Source organism: Bos indicus x Bos taurus, chromosome 28 (genome assembly GCF_003369695.1).
Source record: "Bos indicus x Bos taurus breed Angus x Brahman F1 hybrid chromosome 28, Bos_hybrid_MaternalHap_v2.0, whole genome shotgun sequence".
NCBI lineage: Eukaryota > Metazoa > Chordata > Mammalia > Artiodactyla > Bovidae > Bos > Bos indicus x Bos taurus.
In genome coordinates, this window is record NC_040103.1 from 25,145,868 (window position 1) to 25,172,515 (window position 26,648).

General features: G+C 37.7%; 1 protein-coding gene and 1 pseudogene across 4 annotated transcripts in view; one reads left to right on the forward strand and one right to left on the reverse strand.

Annotated features, from left to right (window-relative positions):
• Positions 1–2,025: 2,025 nt before the first annotated feature.
• DDX50 (DExD-box helicase 50) overlaps positions 2,026–26,648 on the forward strand; it is a 33,217-nt gene continuing 8,594 nt past the window's right edge. The window contains exons 1-11 of one of the 4 annotated variants that reach the window (XM_027530487.1): positions 2,027–2,240; positions 5,340–5,451; positions 5,798–6,094; positions 8,395–8,470; positions 8,826–9,004; positions 11,217–11,334; positions 11,455–11,640; positions 12,076–12,221; positions 17,574–17,723; positions 24,754–24,915; positions 26,131–26,250. In XM_027530487.1, the coding sequence (XP_027386288.1) occupies positions 5,906–6,094; positions 8,395–8,470; positions 8,826–9,004; positions 11,217–11,334; positions 11,455–11,640; positions 12,076–12,221; positions 17,574–17,723; positions 24,754–24,915; positions 26,131–26,250 (1,326 nt within the window). In that variant the 5' untranslated portion in view covers positions 2,027–2,240; positions 5,340–5,451; positions 5,798–5,905. Of the gene's footprint in view, positions 2,241–2,536; positions 4,152–5,339; positions 5,452–5,797; positions 6,095–8,394; positions 8,471–8,825; positions 9,005–11,216; positions 11,335–11,454; positions 11,641–12,075; positions 12,222–17,573; positions 17,724–24,753; positions 24,916–26,130; positions 26,251–26,648 lie in introns of those variants that run through there. The other 3 variants (XM_027530486.1, XM_027530489.1, XM_027530488.1) reach the window with 3 other exon arrangements.
• LOC113885177 lies at positions 22,207–24,252 on the reverse strand (annotated as a pseudogene).

The window sequence follows — 26,648 nt, forward strand, 5'->3', positions numbered from 1 at the left end:
CTAATATACTTATTAGTCTCTTGCCTAGGGAGTCTTAAACAGTCCTTTTTCAGACCTGTTGTATGACCTCCAACATAACAATGAATGCCAAAAATAGTTGAGGCACTAAAGCTTTACTTTATCTGTATTTGATTTTCAACCATAACATAATAACAGCTATTCCTATGATTATCCCAATTTTGAACATGTGACATTCTTAGCCACATCCACTCCTGTGTTTCTATGCACATCATACCTTGCTGTAGGGCTACAAAGACTTCACAGTGGTAGAATTGGGAGTGGGTGTGAGAGTGGGACATAAAGCTTTTAGAAAACCACCAATCTAGAGATGCATAGCTATTATGATTTAGGGAGAGACAAGCATTTTTTCACCATCAACTGAACACCCTATTTGTTCACAGTACTGAATCCATAAGGTCACTTTAGATAAATGTATAGCCCCTGATTTCAGGCCAACCCATAATTATACAGAAGACCTGTAGCAATCACAGATTTATCTTTGGGGTTTCAGCTATTCAAGTTGAATAATCAAACTCTAGGACGTGTCAGGTCAGTTCAGATACTCAGTCTTGTCCAACTCTTTGCCGACATGTAGCAAACTCAAATGTTGCGAAGACTTAAATTTGATACTCATGTTACAAAGCTGGTGTGCTAGACATTGTCAAGAGGTTTGCCAGTACCCCCGCACCTACATCTCAATTTGTTTTTTCTCCACTCAAGAGTAGCTAGGTTGATGAGGTCATGAAGAGATACAAAGAAAGGGGCTGTGAAAAGAAAGTAAAAAACAAGCTAGCACCAGTGATATAAGAAAAGGTATATGCCAAAGAGCCCTTTGTGTTATCAAAAGGTTTCCAGTTTTGTCAAGGTTGTAATTCACGGTCAGTTAATCCCCATAAGTAAAATCCTTTTATCCACTACAAATACATAACCTGTCGAAGACATTTTAGGCTTCTTTCCTAGATTTCTCCATATTTTCCCTATTATTCATTCCATGTTTCATGGGAACATCTTTCCCAAAACGTTTTGGTAAACTCAAAGCTTTCAGGTTGGTGTGGCAGAGAAAGCAATGATCTGGGATTCAGGAGATGAGCTTTCTAGTCCTCACTGTGCCAGGGATAGTGTGACTTAAGCCAAATTAATCCCTCTTAGGGGGTTGTGTGCTGAATCGTTCGGTCGTGTCCCACTCTTTGCGACACATGGACTGCAGCCCGCCAGGCTCCTCTGTCCATCGGTATTCTCCAAGCAAGAATACTGGAGTGGGTTGCCATGCCCTCCTCCAGGGGACCTTCGCAACCCAGGGATCGAATCCGGGTCTCCCGCCTTGCAGACGGTTTCTTTACCGACTGAACCACCAGGGAAGCCCCTTAGGGGGTTAGTTTCCTCTAATGTCAAATGGGTAAGGTGGGAAGGGCCTAAAATGAACAAAGGATTAACTTCACAACTAAAACCTTGAGGGAAGGTTGCTCGGACCTGGCCTTCACCCCAAGCCCACCTATCCCGTTGCAGACCCCACGACGCCCCTTCCCACCAACGCTAGGTGGCTGGCTTCGCGCGTGGCCGTTAGACGTTAACGCCTCACTCCGCAATGGGCGGGGCCGAGGCCTGCAGCTTCCGGCGGCGAAAAGCAACGCGACGCGTGGCGTTCGCTTAGCTCTCGCACGGGCATGTCCTCCTTCCAGCCAGTCGCGCCTATGAGCCACGCTCCACCGCCTTTGGGGTTCTCCCCAACGCCTGAACTGCACGCTGGGAAGCTCCAAATTACCTCCGCTGTGCTGCGGAGAATTGTTCGGAGTGGGGGATGGGGAGAGAAAGCGGGAAAAAAAAAAATGCGAACATTTTATGCTAATCAGTTTGCGTATCCTTTATGGAGATTGGCCAGGGTTTTACTCTAGAAGCCAATTATTTCAGAATAGGGGTGGGTCAGTCGAGATTCTTCGCATTGATTGGCTGGGAGACGGCGTCGCAAGGAAGGAGTTTAAACTGGGAGTATCCGGGATTATTTTCCCCCGCCGTGCGATGCGTGTTCCGGAAGTGACGCACGGCCTTGGCCTGGAGGCCGTCCAGCCCCCGCTTCCTTTCACGCTGTCGCTGCCCGTAGGTGGTTGTGGCCACCGTGCCCAGAGGGAGGCGGCAGCAAGCGGTGGAGGCGAGTGATGCCTGGGAAACTCCTCTGGGGGGACATTATGGAGCTGGAGGCACCCTTGGAGGAGACCGAGAGCCAGAGGAAGGAGAGGCAAAAGGTGCGCTGAGGATGGGCCGCGCCTCCTGGGCAGCGCCGGCTTGGGCGGGGAGGGAAGTCTCCCTGATGGTCTGTCACCAACCGGGCCGGAGCATCCGAGGGCCTCTCCTCGCACCGGCCTCGTTCCTGGGAGGTCGCTCTGGAGCCATTCCAACCTCCACATCCCCAGCCGGAGAAGGGCAGCACTGGGCTTTGGCCCGGCCTCCCGTGGTCCCCCAGTCCTTCCCGTCGGCGCCTAAGAGATGGGCAGACTCAAGTTCTCATCGCGGAATCAATTTTTTCCTCTTCTTAAAGCAGCGAGGCCTGTCGTTTGGTTCTCGTTGGCCGTCTTAGAAGATGATTTAAGAAAAACGATTGCCTTGAATATGTGTAACTTCTCCGTCATCCTGTCCTGTATGCGAGAATCTTGGGGAAAGCGATCTTAGCTTTACAAACCTCGATAACGGGTCAGTAGAGGATTGAGGAAAAGTGTTACAGCCAACACTGCCAGGATTTGGCTGATGGAGATCATGTGGGTTATTATTATTTTTGTTGCTGTTATTACTATTATTATTAATAGTCTTTTCTCATAGTGTTCTCATTCAATTCACAAATATTTATGGAGCCTAATTTATACCAGACTCTTTGCTGGGCACCAAGAAGGTCTCTGCTCTCAAGGAGTCTGTTAGAAGAGTTGCAGAGACTTCCCGCCCCACTTCTTAAGAGACTTAGAGAAAAGGAACAGAGCTTTGGAGGGTAAGGAAGCAGTATCTGAAGCCTGACACTTGACCAAAGAATGAAAATATTCTGAATAGTTCCAGAGAGCCGAACCTACCCTTCTGACCTTGTCAACAAGGTAGACCCGCCATTCCAGCCAAGCAGTTATTTATTTTTTATTGTGGTAAAATACAAGTACCATAAAATTTACATTTACTTTTTTAAATTAATTAATTTTTTTGGCCGCCCTGGCATGTGGGATCTAGTTTCCTAACCAGGAGCTCAAGTTTCCTTGGGTTGAGCGCATTGAGTCTTAGCAGCTGGACCACCAGGGAAATCCCTAATTGTTTTAAAGTATATAGTTTTGTAGCAGTACATTTGTACTGTACAGTCACATTTGTTTGCAGACATCATCTTCCTTGATCTCCAAAACTTTTCATTCTCCCAAACTGAAGCTCTGTGCCCATTAAACATCAACCTCCTCAGTTGCCCTGTCTCCCCAACCTTTGGCATCTACCATTCTCCTCTCTGTCTCTATGCATTTGACTACTCTAGATAACTCCTGTAAGTGAAATCATCAAGCAGTTATTTTAGTTTTTGCTCCTCCAAAAATACTTGTCCCTTGTTTGGCATCCATATCCTGTCCATCTGTCAAAGTTTAGTTTGTGTCTGTTACAGGCACTCCAGTGTACACATACAGTAATCTCATTCCCCCGTAAAGTCTTGTTCCAGTGCTGGCTTTATAATTTGATTAGCATGTATTATGCACTTCCTTGTAAAGTTAGCTCATTCTTCCTGTGTGTATCCTTTCCCCAAATTTCCCAAAGATTCTTGAGGGAAATTACCATATCTTGGCCCATGCTTATATTTCACTTTATCTTTGTAAATTGGTAGTTTTCACATTGTAGTTTCTCCAGAGGTGCTCGTTGATTTTCCTTTAATTATGAAAGATAATGAAAGATTTGGAAACAGATTAGAGTACCAAGTAATAGAAATAGAGCATTCAAATAGTGGTCTGGCATTGAGATGAAGGTAACTGGGTTTGGATGTGTTGAGGTATGGAGCTGGGCCTTAGGTTCTCAGAATTGGAGTGCAGGTTAGGAATGAAGCCTGGAAATGTATGTTGAAGCCATGAAAATGGTATGAAAGTGTACATAAAGAACAGAGACTTAAGCATCCACAAAAGGAGAAAGAGGAAACATCGAAGAAGACAGAGGTAAGAGAGTAAAGAGGGAATATTGTGTGTCTTGGAAGCCAAGAAAGTGGAGAATGTTGAGCACTGTGGATCTGATATGGAATGATGTATTTCATCACCTTGGGGTGTTGCTGGGCTTGGACCTACAGGTCTCATTTTACCTTGCTTCATCTCCCTGAAGTGCAGGGCCCAGGAACAATTCAAACCCCAAGGCTGGGTCTATAAATAATCTTGTTTTTCTATAGAACCTATTGGTTTGATGAGATGTGAGCTAGTTCAGTTAACTAAAGATCAAATGATGTAACATATAACTGTATAGCTTGTATTAATGTAAAGCTCTAATGTTTACAAAGCATTTTCCTATATATTATTCATTTTTCATAGCAACTTTTATGGATGAGAAATTTATATGTGAAAGTACTTTGTATAAACTGTGTAAATCATGGTGAAATATTTGGGTGGTGGTAGTTTTAACAAGACTAGTCATTACTAGGTAATTTATTTTGAACGTTTGACCAAGTAATTTTGAAGTGCTAAATTTCCAAAACATTTCTTGCTGTCTGCCAATATTAAAACACTGGCCACTAGCTTGGCATTTCAAAACTAAAGTTGCAGAAAGCCACCTCCTTTTCCCCGTTTTAAGTCTTGTTAACCAGTTTTTTTTTTTTTCCTGTTATCCAAATTTTAAAAATTTAAATTTCTGGGGTTACTAATACAGTTGTCCTTCCATAGGAGTATTAACAATCATGGTTTTATATAAATTACATACTTTGGTTTCTGTTTATCAGAGTGCAGAGAGGAAGCATGATGTGAAAAGAGCATGGGCTTTCGAATCAAATAGCACTTTCACTTGCAGGAAATCCCATATGTGGGTCTTTGGCAAGTTACTTATATCTGAGAACTTGTTTCCTCGTCTGTAAAGTGGCAAAGCTAATACAGGTTCCCTATCCCTTATCCAAAATCCTTGAGGCTAGTTTTGGAATTCAGAACTCTGGGGATTTTTAAAAGGGTAACATCTTGGTAGAGTTTGGGGCCCCCAACCTTATAATCAAACGCTTTAATGTTAAATACGAATTTTCATACTGAATGGAATAAATAAATATTATAAATAGTTTTACGTTTTCTGAAGTCAAATTTTGCCACAAAATGATTTGAGGACAGGTAAGGTTTTGTCTCCAAATAAGTTACAAAAAAACTTTCGGTTTTCAGAGCATTATGGATATCGGAATTTCGGATAAGGGATTATGGACCTGTACTTCCCTTATAGGGTTGTTATGAAGATTTAAACAAGATAAGCTGAAAACATTTTACACAGTGCTGGGTAGGTACTCAATAAATCTTAATTTCTTTCTTGAGATATTAGAAATTTTTGCTTTTTAATTTATAGTCTTGAGTTCTCATTCTTTTACTGAAAAGGAACTATTGCAGTTTCCCTTAAATGTTATAACGGGATTAGAGAGGGACTAGAGGCCAAGTCTTAAGAGTTCAAGAGTTGGGATGAGAAAGAGAACAATGGATAGCAACTAGTCTAGAATTCTACCAGCTAACTTTTAAAGATTGCGATAAATTGAGCTTTGCTGGTTGGGGGGAGTCATACTCTAACTTCTCTAGAGTCTTAAAAGCAGACCTTGTGACCCTCCTGTCACTGCTTCTTTGTTTGTCCACAGAGTGATAGAAGGAAGTCAAGGCACCATTATGACTCAGATGAGAAATCAGAAACAAGAGAAAATGGTGTTACAGATGACTTGGATGCTCCCAAACCCAAAAAAGCTAAAATGAAAGAGAAGCTAAACGGTGACACCGAGGAAGGATGTGATAGACTTTCAGATGAATTTTCTAAATCTCATAAGCCAAGAAGAAAAGATCTATCAAATGGAGATATTGATGAACATGAAAAAAGATCAAAGCGAGTGTCATCTTTAAATAGTTCTACTCATAAATCAAGTGACAATAAAGTAGAAGAGGTATGGATATTTTTTTGTTTTATTTGACATTATCCTTGAAATATAGGATAATTTGACTTTTGTAGACTATTTAGAATTGATTCTCTAATATTTCCTGCTTAATGTCCAATACTCTCAGTTGGACTGGGGGATCTATAGAGCTGAAACCTGAGCCTTTTTTCCTTTGTCGCTTGTTTTTTTCATTATATTGCCTTTTTCTTGGTGCAGAGGTTGGTGGAGAGGGAGTGGTAGTCAAATTTAAACCTTTCCTGTACACTGGGTTCCTAAATAGATTTTCCAAATTGCTAATTGACGGTCACCTACTTGTATTCTTGTGGTTACTTCAGTCCTTGCCAGTACTCATTAATTAAATTCTGACTTTTCTGAAAACAGGGTACATAAAGTCTTCTTGATGTTGTATATTTTGCCTTATTGTACTTCTGTAACAATAGCAACTTTAAATGATGTTTAGGTGTTATTGTAATTCAGTCTTAAACCTGTTTGCTTTTTATAAGCAGAAATGACACATATACAAATGATCTGAAGATCTCTGTTCTCCTGGGTATTAATTTTGGGGGGAGGTATAGAAAACATGCTTAGTATAGAATCTTCATTCCTGGGTCACTGCTTTTATCAGTATCTGTTAGTGTAGGTATTTTCTTGCACTGAATTTATTCAATTTGTTTTTGTATCTTCCTCTAGCAGAGTTCATAGGTTTATCTAGGTATTATAAATTGTCAGTAAATTACTCAGATATTTAGAAAGAAACAACTTTTAATAACTTGGTGTTTAGTATTCTTTATATTTAAAAAATCTGATAGTTGCTGTTAATTTAGATACATTTGAACTGAATGTGCCATCTTTGGGAAGCTTTGAGAGAAGATGTTGAATCCTTGCTTTACAGTGTGGTGCAGTTTGTGAGTTTGCTATCTGTCAGGAAGCACATCTGTTAGAAAGTTGATCTAAAGAAGGCCCTGCAAATCTGAGTTGCTCAATAGCGGAATGTACATCTTGCTGTGTTGGGATTTTTGCCTGCTATACTGGTCTGTATTGTAATAAGCGTAACTTTATTAATTTGTTTAGATTATGTTAGAATCCAGGAATTCTACTTTTAGGCGTTTTCTTCCTAAAGACATAATCATGAGGTGTGCAGAGTTGTAGAATCAGTATCTTATCACAGTGATTCTGATAATAGCAAAAAATTTAAACATCTTAAATGTCTGATAGTAGGCAAATCGGTTTAATAAAATGTTGCTATATTCATGCAATAGAATTCATTGATTCTAAAGAGCATAAGTATGTTACAATATTCAGTCTGTCTTATTAAATGCAAAAAAAAGATTACAAAATAGTATATACAGTATGATTTTATTTAATTTAAAAATGTATATATGTATAGAGTGAGGATTGGACAAGTATGTGTTTCAGATGTGGTTTTAACTGACCAGATTGTAGATAACTTTAAAATGTTTTTCTGTTAATATGTGGTTTCTAAAATTTCTGCAATGAAAATGTATTACTTTTGTAATAAAATTTTTTCTTTTAATCTTAAAAAAATAACAGCATTTAGGTTTGCTTAAATGGATTACATTTGCATTTGATATTATGTCTTTTATCTGGTTCTTGGTTTGAAAATTGCTATTTTGTATGATTTTATAATTTCTTTAAACAACCAATAATAAAGTTTATAAGTAGATATATTGTCTTTGTTCTATGTATGCATTGACTAATACACAAAGTTTTCAATAGATGTTAAATTATAATATATATATGTATAACCTGTATATATATGTTAGAGAAATTTTCAAGCTTACAGGAACTTTTCCTTGTATGAGTGAACTAAAATATGCTTTTTAGATTCATAGAACAACTTACTTAACTTTTAGAAACAATTTATTTTCCTCGTTGCTTAGTTTCTTTTGAGGCTGGTTTATAGCCTGGTATTAATCTCGTAATTAATACTATCTATATCTGTGAATATGGAGTTATTGAATAACTCTTCTGTAATATCTTAGTCAAGTGGAATTATATTTTGATTTATGTAGTAAATGTGTGTCTAAAGGAAGTTTTATGTGTGAGTTAATTGTTTTTAAATGCTTTATGGGAAAATGTACTAAATAAGCTTGATGTTTAAAGGGATGCTTTTGAGATTAAAAGAATTTCCCATTAATTTATCTTGTAAGTTACACAGTTTTTGCAAGTACTAACGAAAAATTGATTTGCTAGCTCCTTTAGTAAAACTAAAAGCAGTAAATGCATGAAAGATTCTAAATACCTAGTTGGATATGAACTATATTAGAACTTTGATTTCATTTTGACAGACCCTAACACGTGAACAGAAAGAAGGAGCCTTCTCCAATTTCCCTATTTCTGAAGAGACTATAAAACTTCTGAAAGGTACAATGAATTTTAATGCATATGCAATTGAAAATCTAAAACTAGATTGTAGAAAACTCTTGTACCTTTTCTGACCCAGAGGAAAATGTACAAAACATAGAGAAATAGCTTTTATAATTGCAATTATTTCTACATCATTTTTTGGGTATTCTGATCAGTTTTTAACTTTAAAGAATTAAATGTATTTGTTAAAAGCTGAGACCAATTCCTCTTTGGGGTAGGAACAGCTGTAGATGCTGCTAGGTGGTATATCTTTAGGCACATGTTGATGAATCAGAAATGTTAATTTCAAATAAATATATTTTTTCCTAATGCCAGTCTTAGGTAAATATTTCAATGCAATCTCATTTTACAGGTCGAGGGGTAACATATCTCTTTCCAATTCAAGTTAAGACTTTTGGTCCTGTATACGAAGGAAAAGATTTAATTGCTCAAGCACGGACAGGAACAGGAAAGACATTCTCTTTTGCCATTCCCTTGATTGAAAGACTCCAAAGAAATCAAGAGACAATTAAAAAAAGCCGCTCACCAAAGGTAACCATTATAGGGAGTAAAAGGTTTAAACATTACTCTAATGGAAAGAGAAAGAAAGAATATACTGGTCTTGAAAATTTCTTGGTGGTTCAGTGGTTAGGACTTGGTGCTTCTACTGACATGACCCTGGTTCAGACCGTGGTCAGGGAACTAAGATCCCGCAAACTGCATGGCACGGCCCAAAAAAAGAAAAACAGTATACTGGTCTTAAGTTCAAGTGCCCCAGAGATAGAAACGTTACTCCTGGGCATAAAGTAAAACTTTGGGGCCTAAAGCAAAAGTTTGATTTTTAAGATAAATCTCAAGTGAAGCTAAAGTGAGTTATTGCATATGAATGTAATGTCTGTGGATCCATAGATGTCTTTGATAACTGTATATTATGAAGCCAGCGTATCTAATTTCTTCTTTTTTCATTCCTAACCTTTGCTTTTAAACAGTGATTTTGCTAGAGGTATTGATTTATTTGGTCATTCAGTAAATAATATTTATTTTATTGATTGACTTTAAGAGTATTATAGATATGACACTGAAGATCTGTCTTAATAATATCAGCAGTAAAGAACAGAGAGGACCTAGTGAAATTTTGGCCTAAACTTTGACCTTTTTAGAACCTGTGTTCACTTTCAGGTTCATAAACGTGCAGAAGAAAAACAACAGTATTGGGACTTCCCTGGCCATCAAGTGGCTAAGACTCCAGGCTTCCCCTGCAGGGGGCACAGGTTCAGTCCCTGGTACCTGGGGATCCCCAATAGTGTGAAAGTAAATTCACATACATGACTATAATTAAATAATAATGGTCTTGGAACAGAGCTTTTTTAGAGAGTTCTGTTTCTTAGGTGAAATTAGGAAGATTGAAAGTAATAGCAATAGGACACAATCCCAACACTATCTTCAAAACTTTCATGCTACAAGGATATACTGGAGATTCCAACTCTGTCACTTCTAGCTATTTGATCTTGGACGAGACTCAACTTCTCTAAGACTCATGTTCTGCATTTGTAAAATTGGGAAGATAATACCACACCATAGGTTTTTTTTTGTGAGGATTAAATTAAATCGTGTAGGGCACTATTGTTTGCATAATTATAATTGACCCTGTACACAGAAAGGTTATGGCTACCTTTTGTTAAATCTGCAGTTTCAAAATAAAAGGGAAATGAAGTGTAAATCAATTTCTGTATAACCTGTTTGAAGCATGAGTTTTATTTGCTTAATAAAACAAGTAAGTCTCTTGGAATCCTGTGAAGAAGAAGCTCCTCTTATTAAACACCAAACAGTTAAGACCATTCTCCGGTGTGTGTGTGCTAAGTCACTTCGGTTGTCTCTGACTCTTTTAGACCCTATGGACTATAGCCCACTAGGTTCATCTATCCAAGGAATTCTCCAGGCAAGAATACTGGAGTGGGCTGCCATGTCCTTCTCCAGGGGATCTTACTTACCAGGGATCACACTCACATCTCTGTACAACTCCCACATTGGCAGGCGAGCTCTTTACTGCTAGCACCAGCTGGGAAGCCCTCCATTCTCTGGTGCTAGCTACAAATTCAATTTTATATGCTAATTGCAATTTAAATAAATTGAACTGTTTCTTTTTAAAAAATGGCACATGTTGGACATTCATTCATTCATTCAACAAATATTTTTTGAGTATCTGTTTTGTGCCAGGCACTGTTTGAAGGCCAGGAAATATAGTAGCTCCCACTGACATAAATCCCTGCCTTCATGGAGCTTACATTTTAATGAGCAGGATAGACAGTGAGCAAATATGTAGAATATAAATATTTTATACAGTATAAGTGTTAAGAAGAAACAGTTAATCAAGGTTGGGGAGGATATGAAGACAAGGTTAGGAATCCTTTTGAGAAAGTGACTTTTGAAAAGAGATCTGAAGGAAGTAATGGTGGTTTTCAGTTTGTAAGTCATGCCCAACTCTTGTGACCCCATGGACTATAGCCTGCCAGGCTGCTCTATCCATGGAATTTTCCAGGCAAGAATACTAGAGTGGGTTGCCATTTCCTTCTCCAGAAGGAAATAAAGGAGGATATAATAAACATAAGCCATCCTTGTTATTGTTTGTGCTCTGTCTTTAAATACAATGACATTAATGGTGAGATTTCTAGTTTTAAATGCATCTTTAAAAAGTTAAAAAGTCTCAGTTTGAATTTAGAAGTCTATAGAAATTTATTTTTTGTTTCTTAAACCTTTTGCTCAGGTACTTGTTTTGGCTCCTACAAGGGAACTGGCAAACCAAGTAGCCAAAGACTTCAAAGATGTAACTAGGAAACTCAGTGTGGCGTGTTTTTATGGTGGAACATCATATCAAAGCCAAAGTGAGTAACTGTATATGATGGTGGCACAAAGATGTATTTGCTACTGAAATCTAAAAAAAGTATGATGCAAAAATCTATATTTGAAATTTGTGTATTGCTGATACTTATCTCCTCTCACAGTTAATCATATTCGAAATGGTATTGACATCTTGGTTGGGACCCCAGGTCGTATCAAAGACCATCTGCAGAGCGGCCGCTTAGATCTTTCTAAACTGCGCCACGTTGTGCTTGATGAAGTGGATCAAATGTTAGATTTAGGTTTTGCTGAACAAGTTGAAGACATTCTCCATGAGTCCTACAAAACTGGTATATACTAATTCAAAATAAGCACATTTAGCAATTATTCTCTTATCTAAAAGCTTATGAATTGTTTATTTTATAATTTTTAATATTAATACATGTCCCGTGTTCTAACAAGACTAAAAGTATTTGGTTCTTTTCTTCCTGAACAAGAATGTTTAGTAGTATACATTAACCATTTTCTTTGCTTTCCATGTTTTCTTACATATATTATTTTATAAAAGTAATTTTACTAACTTACTGAGTTCTTTGCTTATTGTTCTTTCTTAAATTTGCATCTTCCTCTTGGATTCAGTTTTCTTCATATTTCCCCTCAGTTTTGAAAATTGAAAGTTTTAATAACTGCAGTAATTTCTTTGAAGTTTGGGGGGATTTTTAAGAGCTGACTGTCTTGTGGGATATTAAGAAATAAAGCATTTGAATTCTTTTTGTTTATTTAAGATTCTGAAGACAATCCTCAGACTTTGCTTTTTTCTGCAACTTGCCCACAGTGGGTATACAAAGTTGCAAAAAAATATATGAAATCCAGATATGAACAGGTTGACCTTGTTGGGAAAATGACTCAAAAGGCTGCAACTACTGTGGAAGTAAGTAGCTTTCCATTATGATAGATTTTAGCTTTTAGTTGGTGTTTTGAAATTTTTTGAAGCTAAATGTATGTTTTGGTACCAATTCAGGCCAAATCTTTTGTTTTTGGTCCTTAGTCAATAAGATGCCTAGGTATTTCTATGGTCTAAGACTGAGGAGCAGAGTGAAATAGGGGAACAAGCTTGTGAACAGGCAAGTCCTAACAGGGGAGAGATACATATATCCATAGAGACAGATTTAAAGTATGTAGAATGTGAGAAGTGAGGAGACTGATCACAGTTTGCTGGTGTTGGGATAATATATTAAAGCTTAGGTGGAATAAAGATCTTCATTTCATACCCTGTACCAACCGTATTCACCAATATTTTAAAAAATTAAGCCATATAATAATTTACAGCAGTTTGTAGATCATTATTTGATTTCAGGGAGGGAAGGCTTTTTTAGACATAAAGTAGAAGACACCATAAAGGCTATGAAAATTTAAACTTGTAGTATATTTTTTAAAGAGAATTAAGGTAACATTTGCATTATTTTTGACAAGTATGTATCACATAGGAGAAGGCAATGGCACCCCACTCTAGTACACTTGCCTGGAAAATCCCATGGATGGAGGAGCCTGGTGGGCTGCAGTCCATGGGGTTGCTAGGAGTCGGACATGACTGAGCTACTTCACTTTCTCTTTTCACTTTCATGCATTGGAGAAGGAAATGGCAACCCACTCCAGTGTTCCTGCCTGGAGAATCCCAGGGACGGGGGAGCCTGGTGTGCTGCCATCTCTGGGGTCACACAGAGTCGGACACGACTGAAGCGACTTAGCATAGCATAGCATAGCATGTATCACATATGTCACCTTTACATTTGATAGATGTGCATACATGTGTACGTAGATTAAAATAGTCCAGATGAACAAGAGTATGATCTGTAAACACAACAGAATGGCTAAAAAGAATTTGAGTGATAAAAACCAGATTACAAAATTCTACGTACAGAATCGTACTATTTTAAAAGATACACAAATAATCCTAAATAGATTCTTTAGATATTTACAGGTGGATAGGTGGGAAGGATAAGCATCAAACTAATACTGATGATTACTTCTGGGAAAGAAGAGCTCTTTAAAAACAAAAACACTCACAAAGTTACCATCACAGTAGAAAAAACCAATTTTTAAAAGTATCTTTAAATAGCTAGTGTTCACATTATCCTATTTGTCCTTTTTTTGGTAAGTAGTATGTTTGAATATGGATTCACATAAGATCTTTATATTGCTACTGGTTTATATGTGTTTTAATTTTTTTTTAAATTCTTGTATTGAATGTTTTTTATTCCCTGTATCTTTTTCTTTTTAAAAACTGAAATATAGTTGATATGCAATATTATGTTAGTTTCAGGTGTACTGAATAGTGATCTGATATTTGCATATGTTATGAAATGATCACCACAATAAATCTGATAACCATCTGTTCCCATACTAAGTTGTTGCAATATTTTTGACCATATTCCTTATGCTGTATATTGCATCCCTGTGATGTATTTATTTTATAACCAGAAGTTTTTACCTGTCAATCCCTGTCACAAGTCCCACCCCCACCTCACTTTGCACTTCAAAACAGTACCACTGTTTTGTATTTTGTATCTGTGTTTCTGTTTTCATTTTTTTGTTTTGTTTTGTTTTTTAGGATTCCACATATAAATGAGATTATACAGTATTTGTCTTTCTCTGACATTTTCTAGATTCATCCATGTAGTTGAAAATGGCAAGGTTTCGTTTTCTTATTTGTCACTGAGTAATATTCCATCGTATATATCTTCTTTATTCATTCATCTATTAAATCTTTTAAATATAGTTTCCTCTGTCCCTTCTTTGCAGTTTTTAATTGAATAAAAGATTGTCTTTCAAGTTTCCCATAGTTTCAGTTTTGTTGATTTGCAACTCTGGTGTTAGTTAACACGTTCCTCTGCTTTAATTTTCCTGTGAGTTGATGGTTAGATTGTCAGTCTTGATCAGATTCAGGATCTTTTTATTTTTATTTATTTGTTAGGTTAGTGTAGACGTAATTATGGTTTGGGACTGTGAATTTTAAATCAATACAACTAGGTTCAAACATATCTTTATTAATTAAAATAAGGACTGTTACAATCAGCACATTTTTGCCAACAAGAAATAAGTTTGCTTATTCTTGTAGCATAAAAATCCATGCTTTGGGATTCAACGAAATCTTGGAAAGCATTTTCTTCTTCCTGCTGATTGTGGAAGCGTTTTCCCTACAAAAAAGTTGTCAAGATGCTTGAAGAAGTGGTATTTGGTGGCAAGAGGTCAGGCGAATGTGGCAGATGAAGCAAAACTTCATAGTTCAACTTTTGAAGTGTTGGTCGTGCAGTGTGCAGTCGGGTGTTGTCATGGAGAAGAATTGGACCCCTTCTTTTGACCAGTGCTGGTGGCAGGGGTTGCAGTTTTCAGTGCTTCTCATCAATTTGTTGAGCAGACTTCTCAGATGTAATGATTTTGCCAGGATTCAGAAAGCTATAGTGGATAAGATGGGCAGCAGACCACCAAACAATGACCGTGATCTTTCGGTGCAAGTTTGGCTTTGGGAAGTGCCTTGGAGCTTCTTAGTCCAGCTACCAAGCTGATCATCACTGGTTGTCATATAAAATCCACTTTTCATTGCATGTCATAATCCAGTCGAGGAGAAGGCAGTGGCACCCCACTCCAGTACTCTTGCCTGGAAAATCCCATGGACAGAGGACCCTGGTGGGCCGCAGTCCATGGGTCTCTAAGAGTTGGACACGACTGAGTGACTTCACTTTCTTTCACTTTCCTGCATTGGGGAAGGAAATGGCAACCCACTCCAGTGTTCTTGCCTGGAGAATCCCAGGGACGGGGGAGCCTGGTGGGCTGCCATCTATGGGGTTGCACAGAGTCGGACACGACTGAAGCGACTTAGCAGCAGCAGCAGCATAATCCAATCAAGAAATGGTTCGTTGTTTGTTCCATAGAATAAGGGAAGACAACGCTTCAAAATGATGATTTTAAAGAAATTTTTGGTCAGCTCATGAGGCATCCACTTATCAGGCTTTTTCACCTTTCCAGTTTGTTTCAAATGCCAAACAACCGTAGAATGGTCAACTTTTGAGTTCTTCTGCAACCTGTTGTGCAGTTGTAAGAGGATCAGGTTTGATAATCCTCTCAATTGGTTGTTGTCAACATGGCCAGCCACTGTGCTCCTCATCTTCAGGACTCTTGTCTCCCTTTCAAAACTACTTGAACCACTACTACACTGTATGTTCATTAGCAGTTCCTGGGCCAAATGTGTTGCTGATGTTGTGAGTTGTCTCTGCTGTTTTATGACCCATTTTGAACTCAAATAAGAAAATTACTCGAATTTGCTTTTTTGTGTAACATCATTTCCATAGTCTAAAATAAGTATAAAATAAGTAATAAGTTATTAGCAAAAAAAAAACCCATAAAGCGAGAAATGCACAGTAAAATGATGTATAAGATAACCTCATTTAGAATGTAGTCCAATATCAAATGGCAAATTTCAACAGTGCAAAAACCATTATTACTTTGCACCAACCTGATATTTAAAAAATTTATTTATATCTGTGCTGGGTCATCATTGCTGCATGGGTTTTTCTCGTTGCAGCAAGTAGGGGCTTCTCTCTAGTTGTGGTATACGGCTTCTCATTGTGATGGCTTCTTGTTGCAGAACTCTGGCTCTAGGGCACGCAAGGTTCCATAGTCATGGCATGTGAGCTCTGTAGTTAATGGCTCTCGGGCTCTAGAGCACAAGCCCAGTAGTTGTGGTACACTCGATGTGGGATCTTCCTGGATCAGGGATTGAACCCTGGTGTCCTGCATTGGCAGGAATATTTTTTTACTGCTGAGCCACCAGGGAAGCCCTGCTTTTTTATTTTTATTTTTGAGAGGTGGAGAGGAAGAAGCAAGACTTTGATTTACCTGGTACAGATGATTCTTAATTTTCTTCTTTGTGCTCGTCTGTGTTTTCCATGTGTTCAATAATTAATTGTTTTAAACAATTTTATTGAGATATAGTATGTTAAAATGTATGGATTTAAAATGTTACAGTAGATTTTTCCTCAACATTTTATCATGAAGATTTTCAAACACTGAAAGCTGAGAGAATTTTATAGTGAACACCCATGTACCCATCAGCTAGATTCTGCCAATAATATTTTGCTGTATTTGCTTATTGCTTGTCTACTCATCCCTTATATCTATCTGATTTTTAAATTTACTTCAAATTACAGAAATCGTATACTTCCTGTAAGTTGTTTCTGTCTTTTGGCTGTACTGAGCCACTGGCAGGACCTTAGTTGAGGGACTGAACCCTTGCCCTCAGCAGTGAAAGCTTGGAGCTCTAACCACTGGACTGACATTGAATTCCCTCCCCATAAGTATTTTAGTGTGCATATCTTTAGCTAGATTTCAATATTTACATGTAATTTTTTAAATTGAGGTAAAGTTTGCATAGCTAAAATTAAACACTTTGAAGTGTGCAGTTCAGAGTCATTTAGTACATTCATGGTATTATACAACCATTGCTTCTATTTACTTCCAAAACACTTCATTACCTGAAAAGGAAATCCTGTAGCTGTTAAGCAGTCACTGTCCATTCCCACCTTATCCTAGCCCCAGGCAGCCACCAATCTTCTTTCTGTCTCTGTGGATTTACTTCTTCTGGATATTTCATATAAATGTAATCATTACAACATGTGGCTTTTTTGTGTTGGACTTCTTTGACTTAGCATGTTTTTGAGGTTCATCCACCTAATATTTACAGTTTTTAAGATAAGATTTACATACAACAAAATGCAAGATTTTAAGTGTACATTTGCTTCATTTTGGTAGAGTCATGCATGTGTGCAACCCAAACCCCTATCAAAATAAAGAATATTATACCATCATCACAGAAAGTTCCCTCTGCCTCTCCCCATTCCCCTTTCAGAGGCAAACCATTGTTGTGTTTTTTCCATCATAGATTAGTTTTGCCTGTTCTAAAACTTCATATAAATGGAATCGTATTGTGTGTACTCTTTCTGTAAGGCTTCATTCACCTAGGATATGTTTGAGACTCATCTATATTGTTGTATAGATGAGTAGCTGATTTCCTTTTACCTGCTGAATAGGATTCCCCTGTATAAGTGTACTACAATTTGCCTGTCGTTTCACTTGTTGATGGCTGTTTTAAAGTGGCATCGGGGAGTATCATTGTCTTATTGTGTTCCAGGAAGACCAATTCTTGAACAAATAGAAATAAATGTAGATAAGAAATCTTTTCAATAATTTGAATGAAGCAGATGTTTGATATTTTCTTTCCTCAAAGCATTTGGCCATCCAGTGCCACTGGTCTCAGAGGCCAGCAGTTATTGGAGATGTCCTTCAAGTCTACAGTGGGTCTGAAGGGAGGGCTATTATCTTCTGTGAGACCAAAAAGAATGTAACTGAAATGGCCATGAATCCACACATAAAACAGGTAAGTCTTTTTTCATGCTTTCTTTAACTGAGATTGTAGATTATGAATCACTGAGTGAAAAAGTCATGTCCATTGCAATCTAGGTTTGATTGTCATTCTTAGAGTTGAGTCTAATTCAGAAAGATGTTAGAGCCAGCCTGTCATGATCTGTTAAGTCAGGATAGAATTCTCTCCATTTTTTTTTTTAATATAAGATTTCTAAATCCTCTTGCAACTGTTTATTTATTTGGCTATGCTGGATCTTAGTTGCAGCATGTGAGATCTTTAGTTGCAGCTTATGGGATCTAGTTCTCTGCCCAGAGATCGGCATGTGGAGTCTTAGCTGCTTGACCACCAGGAAAATCCTGAATTCTATCCATTTTCGTCAGAAGTTTTCTTCAGTTCAGTTCAGTGGCTCAGTCGTGTCTGACTCTTTGCCATCCCATGAATCACAGCACGCCAGGCCTCCCTGTCCATTCTCATCCATCGGAGTTCACTCAAACTCCCATCCATCAAGTCGGTGATGCCATCTCATCCTCTGTCATCCCCTTTTCCTCCTGCCCCCAATCCCTCCCAGCATCAGAGTCTTTTCCAATGAGTCAACTCTTCGTATGAGGTGGCCAAAGTACTGGAGTTTCAGCTTTAGCATCATTCCTTCCAAAGAACACCCAAGACTGATCTCCTTTAGAATGGACTGGTTGGATCTCCTTGCAGTCCAAGGGACTCTCAAGAGTCTCCTCCAACACCACAGTTCAAAAGCATCAATTCTTCGGCACCCAGCTTTCTTCACAGTCCAACTCTCACCTCCATACATGACCACTGGAAAAACCATAGCCTTGACTAGATGGACCTTTGTTGGCAAAGTAACGTCTCTGCTTTTCAATATGCTATCTAGGTTGGTCATAACTTTTCTTCCAAGGAATGAGCGTCTTTTAATTTCATGGCTGCAATCACCATCCGCAGTGATTTTGGAGCCCCCAAAAATAAAGTCTGACACTGTTTCCCCATCTGTTTCCCATGAAGTGATGGGACCGGATGCCATGATCTTCATTTTCTGAATGTTGAGCTTTAAGCCAACTTTTTCACTCTCCTCTTTCACTTTCATCAAGAGGCTTTTGAGTTCCTCTTCACTCTCTGCCATAAGGGTGGTGTCATCTGCATATTTGAGGTTATTGATATTTCTCCTGGCAATCTTGATTCCAGCTTGTGCTTCTTCCAGCCCAGCGTTTCTCATGATGTACTCTGCATAGTAGTTAAATAAGCAGGGTGACAATATACAACCTTGACGTACTCCTTTTCCTATTTGGAAGTTTTCTTAAGACTTTGCAAATGTGATCTTGAAAACACAAGAGTGAAACAAGATGAGTTTCTATGGATAAGAGTGGGTAATGTTGTAGAGTTGTGTATAAGTTGAAATGCAAATATTTACTGAGTGAATGGGTCAGAACGCTAGATCCTTATGTCTTTTTTAAGTTTTTATAACAGAAAATTTCAAACTTATCTAAGACATATACAGAAGTTGACAGTGTAATGAACCCCTGTGTATTCGTTTTTCAGCTGCAACAATTATTTTATCCAAATGCCCCCTCACTTGTTGTGCTTGAATTATTCTGATGCAAATGCTAGATAACATGTTATTATACCCAGAAATATTTGGGTATGTATTTCTAAAACAAAAGGGTTATTTTTTTCAAAACTCACAATACTGTTAATGACATCTAAAAAATTAATAGTAATTAATATCTTCAAATAACAGTCTTCAAATTCTCAGTGGCCTCATGCATACATGCTTTGTTTTTCTTTTATGGCTTGTTTTTTTTTTTAATCTGAATCCAAATAAGTGATTTCATTAAATCTCTTCAATACATGGATTCCTCTATTTCTTCTATAGCTTTTTAAATTATTTAAGAAACCAAGTTTTCATGAGTGATACCATTTAACAGAAAGCAGTATGCTGCTGTTTTCTGTATTTCCTGTAAATTGAGGTTGGTTTGTTTGTGCACATTTATTTCACAGATGATATACTTCCATCAGGAGGTATGTAACATCTAGTTCTTTTTCCTTTTTATGATTTTAACCTATATTGATAACAACACCATTGGCCTTTGTGTCAATGTCTCTTCAGTCATTTTTGCTGTCACTTAGTATCTAGAAGATTCCCAAGGAAGGGCTCATGATTCACTTTTCACTCTCATGCATTGGAGAAGGAAATGGCAACCCACTGCAGTGTTCTTGCCTGGAGAATCCCAGGGACAGAGGAGCCTGGTAGGCTGCCGTCTCGGGTCGCACAGAGTCGGACACGACTGAAGCGACTTAGTAGTGGTAGTATTGATGATAGCTTGTTTGTAACTTTAAAATCATTTTGGATGGATTTAAAATTCTTGGTTTACCTTTTCCTTCAATATCTTACATATGTTTTCCATTGGAATAAAGCATACTATAAAAAGTCTGATGCCAGTCTGATTTTTTTCCTGTTATAAGTGATTGATTTAGTTTTTTTGCCTGAATACAAGTGTTTTTTCCTTTTCCTTAAAAAATCAGTAGTTACACTAGAATATATTTCGGTGTTGTTCACTTTTTATGAATGCACAGTGCACATAATTTGTAGTTTCAAATGTATGTATTTTTAAATGTCAACAAAATTTCTTGAATTCTAATTTTTCTGGTATTTGGTTTGTCTGATTGCTTTGGTTTTTTTCTTCAAGGACTCCTGTTATACATATGTTGGCTCTTTTTTCCTCTCTCCTTTATCACTTGATAACAAATTTTTTAATCTTTATTTAAATTTTCAAACTTTTCAAAATTAAGGCATCATTTGTTGTGTTCAATCAGTCTTGTATTCCTTCCAGTGTAGTCTTCATTTGTGAAAAGTCTTTGCCTTTTATTTCTACTACTTTGAGTCATTTCATCCCATTATTTTACTTTTTCTCATTCTGATTTTTCTTGTTCTCTCATGTATCAATATTTAAAAATTTTCTTTTAGGTCATTCAGAAATACAATATGTACTCTTTATCTGTTTTGCAGGCATTCCTTTCTAGAGCTCTTTCATTGTTTTGGTGAATATTTTTATTTGTCCCATTATAATTACTTTCTATAGTTGCTCATTTTTAGATGGGATTAATCTTTTCAAACTTTTGATGGGGAGCTATGGGTCAGAATAGTTTTCTCGCTTCACAGGTCTAGAGCTGCTGTTTTTATTTTTGATAGTATTTAAGAATACAGTCTACAAAGTATATCTCAATAAAGCTGTTTAAAAAAAGTCTCCCACTTTTTGAGCTCTGATTGATTTTCCCTTCACTTTCATCTGAGTCATCTCTTTCCTTTGCTTCTGGGATCCCTGTCATCCTCAGTTTGAATTTTAGGTCCAGTAATTTCTTAGTGCAGGGCTTTGTCCCTGCAAAGAAGCATTGGTTTGTTAGTTTGAGAGTTCATTTGGGCCCAGACTGTTTCAGGCTTTTTCAGCAAAATTTCTTGAATTCTAATTTTTTTGGTATTTGGTTTCACACTTTACCTCTGGCTCCTCATGATCACCCTTAAATGTGTAAGAATTCTACCAGTTTCAACTGACTTTCTCAAATTATGCTTTCCCCATTATGCTTTCTGGGGAATATCTTTGTGTTCTTAGGGCTAGCAAACCCCTCCCCCACCCCAGTAGGTTTTTGTCTCTACCTGCTTATGTTTGGAAACCATGAAAGTACCTTGTCGCTAAATTTTGTCATAGATGTTTGTGGAAAAGTATATTTGCTTTTGACTTTAAAAAAAAGTATCTTTTCTTGAAACAGTTCTCCTAACTTGGGTTCCATGATATCACACAGGTTTTCTTCCTTCTTCCCTGGCTAATCTTTCCCAACTTTGTTGAAGTCTTTTTATATTTTTACTTGCACTTTAAATACTGGCATTCCTCACAGTTCTACTTCTGTAATTGTTCTCGCTTATTAACATGTTCTTTCTGTGTATAGTGATTAGTTGCACTTTGGAGTCAGAACACAATATAAATTCCAATTGTGTTATTTCCTGGCTCTGTAACCTGGGGCAAATCACTTCATATTTCACTGCCCATGTTCCCATTTTAAAAATTGGTATTAATTTTTTAATATACTTTTAAGACGAAATAAGGTGTTTATTCAGTGCTTTTCTTATAACAAGCAGTCAATAAGTACAGAAATATAGACGTATAGGTGTGGAATTCCCTGGTGGTCTAGTGGTTAGGACTAAGTATTGTTAAATAGATAAATAGATAAATGTAACTTAATCACTCCTATTGTGAAGTAGTGAAAGTCACTCAGTCGTGTCTGACTCTTGGGACCCCATGGACTGTAGCCACAAGGTTCCTCTGTCCATGGGATTCTCCAGGCAAGAATACTGGAGTGGGTTGCCATTTCCTTCTCCAAAGGTGATCAGCTTAAGTCAGGTTTAAATCCCTTATGTGTTTACCGATGGCATTTTGTTGATGCTGATCACTACAGTTCTTTCTCTGAACTACCATACTACAATGCCCTGTAATTTTTTTTTTAAAGGAGGCGGGTGTTTAAAAATGGACTCATTTGTTGGTTTTTTAAGACATTTCCACATAATGTTACTAGTGAGCTAATGATGGAATTCAGCTTGCCCAGGCCATTCTTCAAAGCAAGCTGCTTTATAGAACTTTCCCAATTGTGCTAGAATTTTGGAGTTAACTAGCAACAAGCCTGAAAATTTGGTTATGTATATAAGTACAAAGCTGGGTCATCAAATCCCTGTTCTGGCCCTCAACCCAGTGCATTTCAACTAAGGCGTCATCTACCTCCTTCTTAACGTTTATCAGACACTTGAATAAGTAACGTCCAGCCACTCCTTGGAGATGGTTCCCTTTTTCAGACACTGGGCTGCTGAAGGGCTCAGGAGCCTCGTGGTCCTGGGCTCCATTACTAGAGCCTTTACAACCTTCCAGAACCTCCATGCCCCCCTTTTCCTCACTCCTTTCATCCTCTGTGGGTTCTGGGTTTTCCTCCTGGGAAAGCGAGTCCTGGCTGGGGCCGTGGCCCCCCACAGTGGCAGACTCGCCTTCCGGTGGAGCAGGACCCCCCAGGGCACTCTCCTGGGGGGCCTGGGCAACATCCTGACTACTGCCAGACTCTTTGGGGGCAGACTTTTTCTCTTCCAAGGCTTCGATCACGTTCTTGGGAGCTAGGGGCACTTCTCTCAGTTGTCTCACTCGGTCTCTTTTCTTCCTCCTTAAGTGAATCCAGGAGTTTTCTAGGGCTGTTAGGAAAAGGCTGATTTCCTCCTTTCCACAGGGAACTCATTTATGCTGGACCTTTAGATGAGTGAGGATTTTTTCAACCCATGTTGTCACAACCACGATGCCTTCCACTGTCTCAGGGCCCAGAGATGGCGCTTTGAGGGCTAGTTCTTTCATCACAGGCCCGAGGACTACAAACGTAATGGGCTTCCTTGGCTTCTCTAGTTTTCTTTGCTTACTGGGTGGTAATGGTACTGTTAGTCATCATAAAAACTCCAAGCCAAAGCCCATCTCATTGTCTGACCCTGGCAGAATTCAGTATAGGTGACTTTAGGAACCCCTTGTATGCGAAGTTCTTCCTTCAGAGGAGCCAGGCTGCATTTTTTTCCCTAGCATACGGCTATACCATCTTAATCTTTTTTTAAGCTGTAAACTGTTGTGGATGATCCTTTTAACAAACTCTAATTTACCTCCTTCTGCCATGATCTTTGTGCTTCCTCCTGTATTTACAGAACTGGGTAGGGGTCTTCAAGGATTTCGAGAATTCACTCAGAATTCACTCCCTTGGCTTCCAACTGATTGGCAAAAAAGGCAGGGTTGCACATGCAAAAGTCATAAGTATCTCAGATTCTTCTTTAAGAGCATCCATCAGGAGTGTCTTCTGTAGTACTTTAACTACTTTTATAAGATCAGATAAGTGGCTCCAGTCATATGTGTATATGCTATTTGTTTATAAACTTCTTTTTATAATACAATTTTACAATAGCTATTAAAATGTTAAATTTTTGACCTAGGAATTCAACTTCTAGACATGTAATCTACTGAAATTATACATATACTGAGGGATCTGGAGATACAGTACAAGGTTATTCACTATAGCCTTGTTTCTAAAGGTGAAAGTTTGGATCCTACCCAAATGTTCATTAGTAGGGTATTGCTAAAATAAATGATACTGGGAATTTCCTGGCAATCCAGTGGTTAGCACTCAAGAGCTTTCACTGCTGAGGCTGGGCTGAGTCCCTGGGGGGGAAACTAAGATTGCATGTGTCGCAGCCAGAAAGAAAAGAAGATACTGTAGCCATATGAAGAAATCATATGTAGTTTTAAAAAATTAAGTAGATGTGTGTCTATGGCTAAGATACAACAAATTTAGAAGGTAGGTTGTAAAACCATGCATATATAGTATAATCTCTTTTTTTTTTTTTTAAGTTATTTATTTGGCTGCACTAGGCCTTTGTTGCAGCATGTGGGATCTTTAGTGTGGCTTGTGAACTCTTCATTGTAGCATGTGGGATCTAGTTCCCTGAGGAATCAAACCTAGGCTGCATACATTGAGAGTGCAGAGTCTTAGCCACTGGATCAGCAGGGAAGTCCCAGTATAATCCCATCTTTATAAATTCATAAAATTATATGCTAGGATTTGTGAGGTGTGTGTATTTCAAAAATAGTGTGTGGAGGAATATTTAGTGAACTGTTAGCAGTTACTTATTAGGAGACTGATATTAAGGAAAGCTTTTGCATTTTATGCTAAAAGTTTTTCTGCATTGTTTGATTTTTAAAAGCAATAAGCATGTATTTTTATAATTACCAGATTTAGAAACAACAACAGAAAGAGGAAGGACTTCCCTTTTTGTTGGTCCAGTGGTTAAGACTCCACACTTGCACTCCAGGGGTGCAGGTTCAGTCCCTGGTGGAGAACTACGATCCCACATGCTGCACGGTGCGGCCAAAGAAAAACAGTAACAAAAAGAACACAGACTTCCTAGTATCTGGATGCTGTCACTGCTAACTATGTGCTATACACTTACTTTTCCTTTTTTTTCCAATAGAATGCCCAGTGTTTACATGGGGACATCGCTCAGTCACAAAGAGAAATTACACTGAAAGGCTTCAGAGAGGGTAGTTTTAAAGTTTTGGTGGCAACCAATGTGGCTGCCCGTGGTTTGGACATTCCTGAGGTTGACCTGGTGATTCAGAGTTCACCTCCGCAGGTAGGAAAGGAGTTTTTTTTCCCCCCAATTTTATTGAAAAATAATTCACATACATCACTGTGTAAGTTTAAGCCATAGTAGCACTATGCTTTGCTTTATATATGTTGTGAATTGATGCCCACAATAGGTTCAACTACCACCCACCTTCTCATATAGGTATAAAAGAAGAAAGTAATGATCTTTTAATTGAAAGTTTGTATCTTTTGACCACCTCCCTTCATTTCTCCTCCCCACCACCCTCTGTTTCTATGAGTTTAGTTTTTTTATTTGTTGTTGTTGTTTTTTAGATTCCATATGTAGGTGAGATCATACAGTATTTGTCTTTCTCTGACTTATTTCACTTAGCATATTGCCTTTAAGGTTCATCCATGTTGTCACAAATGGTAGGATTTCCTCTTTTTATGGCTGAGTAATATTCCATGTAAACCTTTTTATTTGTTTGTCTCTTGATGGACACAGGTTGGTTCTGTGTCTTGACTATTGTAAATAATGCTGCCGTGAACATAGGGGTGTGGATATCTTTTTGAATTAGTGTTTTCATATCCTTTGGATATACTCCTGGAAATGTAATACTGGATCATGTGGTCATTCTGTTTTTAACTTTTGAGGATCCTCCATATTGTTTTCCAACAGTGCATAAAGTTATCTTTTCTCCACTTCCACACCTGAATTAACAAATGTTAATCTGTTCTCTTTTGTCTTTTTGGTGATGGCCATTCTAATAGGTGTAAAGTTGATATTTCGTTGCGTTTTTACTTTGCAAGGAAATGAAATTTGATTTGGAGAAAATAAGAGTAGCTATATAAATTGCCTTTTATTTACAAGACTTTGCTTAGATTAAAAAATACATATGTTATCTATTCTTGCTCTTAGCCAGTTTTTGTTAGTGTAATGTTAAATCGATCAGAATCTGGTACCTTTGCAAATGATTAAGTTCTTTATTTACATTTGAAGTATGTAATCATGCAAGACAAGTATAAAAAGTTGCCATATAAAGAACCTTGGGATAGGCTGGATAAAAAGGTTTTAAATCTCATCCCTTTTACTGCAGAATTCAAGCATAAACATTCTCTGGAATATTGAAAAGAGCAACAGGATTGAAATAAAAATGTTATTATCCATAGTAGTAGTTGTTTCTAGTATTACTATTTGGTTGCTGGAATGACTGTTTAATTTGCCACATTTTTTAAGAAGAGTTACCTCTTTTATTTTTAGGATGTTGAGTCCTACATTCATCGCTCTGGACGCACAGGTCGAGCTGGCCGGACAGGGATCTGCATATGTTTTTATCAACCAAGAGAAAGAGGTCAATTACGATATGTGGAACAAAAAGCAGTAAGTAGAGTTAAATTATTTCAGGCTTATTATCTAAATGGTGCCTTAGAAAAGAGATCAGAGATCTTTTTATATTTGTTCTCACAAATAGATTTTATGACTTCTCCTTTAAGCTGCATTTGGATGTGAAGCATGTGAAAAGCTAAATTTATATTAGCTGCAAGACTTTGTTTTAATACAGCTTTTATTATGAAGACAGAAGAGCTGACTTTCTCCCTTTTCCCTTGAATTTCTCCCTTGACTAAAATCAGTGCATTGTGATTTCAGTAACTCTTAGTCTGATATTGTAAATGGATGATTATGACATTATCTTGGTGTAATAGTCAAGATTATACTGAGAAATGTTACAACAGCCAGTTTCTACAAGAAATTACACATTTTTTGTGGTCTCGAGTTTT